General features: G+C 29.0%; 1 protein-coding gene across 1 annotated transcript; it reads left to right on the top strand.

The window, feature by feature from the left end:
* The first annotated feature begins 1,094 nt into the window (after positions 1-1,094).
* On the top strand, positions 1,095-4,357 carry LOC110923742 (protein FAR1-RELATED SEQUENCE 5-like). Its single transcript, XM_022167804.1, has 5 exons — positions 1,095-1,137; positions 1,616-2,426; positions 2,520-2,715; positions 2,996-3,496; positions 3,734-4,357. The coding sequence occupies exons 1-5, from the start codon at positions 1,095-1,097 to the stop codon at positions 4,355-4,357; spliced, it is 2,175 nt and encodes a 724-aa protein (XP_022023496.1).
* Positions 4,358-6,505: the final 2,148 nt, after the last annotated feature.

Raw genomic sequence — 6,505 nt, 5'->3', positions numbered from 1 at the left:
TTACAACTTATTTTGTATTTTAGAATTTGAAACAATCGAAAAATTTAAACGTTTCAAAAATAGTAACCATTCAAAATTTAAAGAATTCTAACCTAAATCATTAATGACTAGAAAGATTACTCGCGTTACGCAATGAGATTTCGACCAGTTTTTATGTTGGTTCAGTATAGCAGCCGAAAGAAATATCCCAAAATAATATCTACACATGTTTTACATTCATTGAAAACAGAAACGTAGACGCTATCTTTACTATAACATTAATGAAAATTTACGTCCAAATGTAAATCAACTTGAATTTATACCGACACGTGTATAAAAAAGCATGTAAGAAAATATTGTTTATTAAGTTAAAGAATGATACGTCGCGTTGCACGGTGTTAAAACGTAGAACAACTGAAAACGTACATAATAATAAGCATAAGAACATATTATATTTGATCCAACTTATTTTTGGAAAAAAATACTTCGAAACGTAAATCAACTTGAATTTATACCGAAAAATACATAAAATATAAAACGTAAAACTCAATCACAAATTCTTTAAAAAGTTAAAAGGCTGTAAATATTAACGATAAAAATTGAGTGGGTAAAAATAAAAAAGACAAAAAGTAAAAAAAACTGAAAACACTATTCACAAAAATTATTAATTGTATTATAGTTAATTATATACATATTAATTAATTATTATTATTAATTAAATTAAAATTAAAATTTGAAGTGAATGAACAGTACTTATATTATATACATATTAAATTTTGAAGTGAAAAATTATATACATATACATACATATTAAAATTTGAAGTGAATGAACAGTAGTTATAAAGATCAAATAGGAAGTTTATTTTGGCTAGGAAGTATAGGAAACAATCTTAGCCGTTCATCTTCTTTTTTAAAATTTTGGACGTGTGGGCTTTTTCGTCTTTTTACATTATCATATCTTCGTTCTAATTCGATTATAGATTCTGTTACCTCTCTTCTTAGTTCATTACTTTCATAACAGAATTGAAGATTCTATAACCCTAAATCGCAATCGATCGCCAATTCACCTTTTTTCAAGCAATAATCTTGTTTCGTTCTTCAATTCGATAACCTCAATGTCTTCTTCGATAACCTCAATGTCTTCTTCAGACTCTGTTGGTAAGTTTAGCTTCAATTTTGAGTAAATTTTTGTTATTTTTTCCGAAATTCATTGTTTTACGTTTTATAATTCGTCTTTCTGTTATTAATATTTGATTTTTCATAAGTTTAATTGTTATTGTAGTATAATTTAACATAATTTGTTCGTTTTGTTTCTTCATCGTTTATTGCGTTTTAGTGAAGAGTTGCGTTTTATGCATACAAACTTTAAATTTAAGATTGATGTAATATAAAGCAATAACTGTCATTGTTGTACAATTTTAGAGTTTTGTTCGTTTCATACATTGTTTTGTTTGTTCATCATTTTGATGCGTTTTACTGAACGTATTGCGTTTTATGCTTTTATCCATATTAGTTCATATACAAACATTAAAGGTCTGTATTTTTAAATATTTATTAACATATTTTGAGATTTAACACTAAAAACATTATTATATAAGAGGTATTACGTTTTATAGTTATTTGTTAATTGTTTCAGATCACATTTCCAAGTGGGAGGAACGTGTATGCTTAAACAGTGGAAGAAAGTTTTTCAAACCTAAAGTCAGTGGATCCATTACACCTGCTGTTGGAATGTTTTTTAAATCATTTGATGAGGCTTTTGCGTTTTATCAGAGATATGCACTTGCTGCAGGTTTTTCTGCAAGAAAAAATACCTCTTGGAAAAATGTTGGTGGTTTAGTGAAAATAAGATATATTGTCTGCTCAAAAGAAGGATTTCATGTTAGCAAAGAAATAGATTCTCGTTCAGTTGATGAGAATATTAAAAAGATTGTTAGACGTAATAGAGGTTCAAAAAGAGTTGGATGCAATGCTCATGTGAAATTAATATTAGAGAACAATAATATGTTTAAAATCTACTACTTTGAAAAAGAACATAATCATATCTTTGTTGAAGATGAAGATATTCATTTCTTGCCGGCTGCCAGAAGTATTGATTATGTTAGTGAGAGTTTTATATCTGGATTGTCTGCAATCAACATTGGACCTGTTAAAGCATTTAATATTATGAAAACAATGTATGGTGGTTTTGGTGAAGTTGGTGCTAGTAAAGTTGATTGTAAGAACTATAGAAGGGATTTGAATCTTTACATAGGAGAGTATGATGTAGAAATGGTAGTTAGGCGTCTTATTAGGAAGAAAGAATGTTGTCCTGGTATCACATGTGATTATGTTATTGGTGAAGATAGAAGATTGAAAGGACTTTTCTGGCCTGATGAGCAATCAAAAACAAATTATACAGTGTTTGGTGACATAGTTGGTTTTGATGCTACTTATAAATCAAACAAGTAAGTTTTTTTCATTTATTGCGTTATATATTCTATTGCGTTATATATCCTGTTCTATTTTTCCTAATGCTTTATTAATTTGTTTTTGTGTAGATATGATTTGGTTTTTGTATCATTTACTGGGATTGATAATCATTTTAGGAATGTCACATTTGGTGGTGCATTACTTGGTTCTGAGACTGCAGATTCTTATAGATGGCTTTTAAGGTGCTTTGTTAATGCTTTTGGAAATGAGCCTAAAGTTGTTGTTACTGATCAAGATGCTGCAATGAAGAGAGCTATTAAGGATGTACTTTCAAGAAGTAGGCATAGGTTATGTATGTGGCATATATGAGAGAAATTTAAGACAAAGGTATTAACTGCGTTTTATGATTTAATAAACTGCAATTTTTTATATAGGTTTATTATTGCATTTTATGTATTGTACAATAAGATCCCCAAACACTTTTATTAATAGAATTACAAAACAATTGCGTTTTACCATTAATTCATTATGTTTATCATTTTCAATATATTGCGTTTTAAATTATTGCATTTTATGTTTAATAATTTTATTACTTTTTATACAGGTTGGTCCTGTTTTGTCAGCAAACATTGATTTTAATTCAAGAATGACTCATATTGTTTGGAATGATACTATTATTCCAGAAGATTTTGAAACTGAGTGGCATTCAATAATGTCTACTTTTGGATTGGAAAATCATGAGTGGTTAAAAGATACGTACGATCTTCGATTTGATTGGATTCCTGCTTATTACCATGGAGAGAATTTGGCTGGTCTTATACGTACTACGTCTAGATGTGAAAGCGAGAATTACTTCTTTGGTCAGATTTGCAATCCAAGATGTACACTTGTTGAATTTTTCACTCATTTTGAGACTGCAATGGATATTCAAAGGCATGAGCATAGGAGGAATGATCATGATACAAGGTATATTCAGTCTAAGACCTGGAGGGACTTTGTATTGGAGAAACAAGCATCAGAAATATATACCAAAACAATTTTTAAAGATATTCAGATTGAAATTGATGCTGCCATTACAAAGTGTATGTTAAAGTCTCATGATACTGTGGGTGATGTTCAATATTATGAAATAAAGGATTTCAAATAGCCATGCACATCTTTATTCAAGGTAATTTTTTAAATTTATATTGTTTTACACATCTATTGCGTTTTATTTTTTCCATTATTTGTTGCGTTTTATCATTATATGATCATATACTTAATTTCTGTATTATTTTTATTATTCATTGCATTTTATATTACATTTCACTAATTTTATATAGCTTTTTAATTTTATTTACAGGTTCAATACAACAAACAAGAAGATGGTTTAAGTATAAGTTGTACTTGCAAACGGTTTGAACAATTTGGTATATTGTGCTGCCATATATTTTATTTTCTACGGTATGATGATATAACTGAGTTTCCTAGAAGATATGTTCATAGAAGATGGATGAGAGATGTTGTTTCAAATGGATCAAATCATTGCAATATTCGGTTTGATGAAATTGGTAGGAATAGTGAAATTGATAAAGTTTTTAGAGAAATCGTTGTTGCAAATGAGTATGTGGTTAATAGGTTGGTTGGGGATTTAGATGAGCTGTGTCGTTACAGGGATCGTATTAAAAGTTATATTGATAAAGCGGATGAGGTTATGGTTGCTGCGCCGCCTCCTAGTCGCAAAGAAAGATTTGCTGATATTGGATGGAATTTAGAAAAGTCAGATTCTATGATTCGTGTCCAGATTAAAATAAGGACCAAAGGATGCGGCGTACAAAAAAGGATCAAGTCTAATCGTGAGATTGCAATTCAGAAATCATCAAAGATCCAGAAATCGTGCCGTGTATGTGGTGGAAAAGGACATAACAGTCGCACATGTAAAGATAAGATTTCTTCTAATGCTATAGGTTCTAGCAATGCAATTTAAGTATGTATACAAATTCTGTCAAATTCTGATATCAATAAGAAAGAAAAATTTTTTGTCATTGTGTTTTATGATGTATAGGTTTCAATCTCTTTTTGTTATTGCGTTTTGTGATATCCTTCATAAATATCAGCTTTTTTTGGTTAATTGCGTTTTATGATAACAACAGTATATTGTTATTGAGTTTTATTATAACACAGATCACAGATCAAATTAAACAAGAAATGCAAGTGGATATCATAAACATTGCGTTATATAGATGATGATAGTTTTCAAGCCACAAAATTAAACAAAGATGATGTTTTCAAACAACAAAATTAAATAAAAATTACTAGAAACATCAGCATCATGGATCAAAGTTTGTTTCTTCTTCGGGTGAGAACCCTAAGCTTCCATCAGGGATTTCCTCATCACTCTCAGATTCAGTCCAAAGATCAACCTGTGAGAATACTGCCTTTTGAAGCTTCTCTGCAAATTTGCTAGCAGAGTTGTTGATTAGTGGTATTTCAGATAATTGCTTCAAAAATTTTATATCCTCACTGGAAGATATGTCCTTTGGGTCATACATCTCCACATCACCATCGTCCCAAGTCACTGAAACTTTGAAAGTTTTCTCAATGAACTCCCAAGATGTAACTTTGGCATCTTCAGTTGCAGTTTGATTCGGATTTCCAAATCTTTTGTGTAGAATTCTGAACAGTGCGGCTGTCTGATTTGTGTAACAAGCAGGTGGTATACCTATTTCATTCATCTTTCTCAACACATTATCATTGCAGTTTTGAAGAACAGAAGCAACGGAATGGTATCTTATTTTTTTTCCATCAAGGAATTGAAGAACGAAATTCTCTCTTTTAACCCACCAAACTGATAGTTGTTGATTAGCCCTTTTAGGGTTTGTGTGTGTGTTTTGTTGTTGGGTATTGGTGTATTTGGTGTATGATGAGGAATGTGAAAATAGTTTAGGGTTTTTGTTCTTATATAATGGATTGGTAGAGGGATTTGAATCAAGTGTGTTAATAATAAAAATGATTATATTTTATTTTTTTCTTTGAATTGATTGTTCAATCATACAATATTTTATCAGGAATCCAAAAGGCTTTTTAAGGCTTTTTAAGGCTTTTTGTCTAATCAATTTCTTTGTCATTAAGCTATCAGTTTTTTCTTTGTTTTATCTACTCTTCATTTATTATTATTTTATTTTATAACATTGCGTTTTAGAAGAGTATAATATATCAGTTTTATGATTGTCACTATTGTAATTAAGCTTTTAATTTGTTTTGTGTTATAAAAATAGTAAAAAAAAACTTTTATTGCGTTATAAAGATATATTGCGTTATATGTTTGGAAATGAATAATTAGGAAGCATTTTGTATTGTGTTTTAGAATAAATAACTTATGCCAAACAACAAATAAATAGACAATGTTGAGTTATGGTATACTATTAAAATGTTGCGTTTTATCATAATAACATTTCACTATATATGTATCCTTTCATTTAAATATCTTATATAAAATTTTTGTTGATAAATTGTACAAATTTTAAATAATATTTTTAAAAGAAAGGATACATATTGCGTTTTAAAATAACAAACAAATAGTAGCATTTTAAATATATCAACATAATATTGCGTTATATGAAAATTATCCACAAAGAAAAAACATTGCGTTTTATAATAAGTAGCATTTCTAAATCAAAGTAACTAGCAAGATCAAGAAAATACTGCGTTATATTAAAATTGAGCTAAAAGAAAAACATTAGGTTTTATAATAAGTAGCATTTCTAAATCAAAGTAAACCAGCAAGATCAATAAAATACTGAGTTATATTAAAATTATGCTAAAAGAAAAAACATTGCGTTTTATAATAAGTAGCATTTCAAAATCAAAGTAAACCAGCAAGAGCAAGCCTATCTTTAATCCTTTCTAAACTAGTGTCATAAGATTGTTTTTTAAGTTTCGCACTGAGGTCTCGAAACTTCTTTGAGTCCTCAATAACATAATCTTTGAGTTCGTTGATTTCGTGCAATAATATCTTTGCGATGAACTTTCTTCTTAAATCATCAAGTTGTGCGGTCTGCTTGTTGACTTGTTTTTTGTTTTTACCCTTCTTGATAATTGCAGGTTCTTCATATTCCTCACTAAACCCACAATC

Source organism: Helianthus annuus, chromosome 3 (assembly GCF_002127325.2).
Source record: "Helianthus annuus cultivar XRQ/B chromosome 3, HanXRQr2.0-SUNRISE, whole genome shotgun sequence".
Classification (NCBI taxonomy): domain Eukaryota; kingdom Viridiplantae; phylum Streptophyta; class Magnoliopsida; order Asterales; family Asteraceae; genus Helianthus; species Helianthus annuus.
Note: the sequence above shows the minus strand (reverse complement) of the source record. Positions and strands in the feature narration are given on the sequence as shown.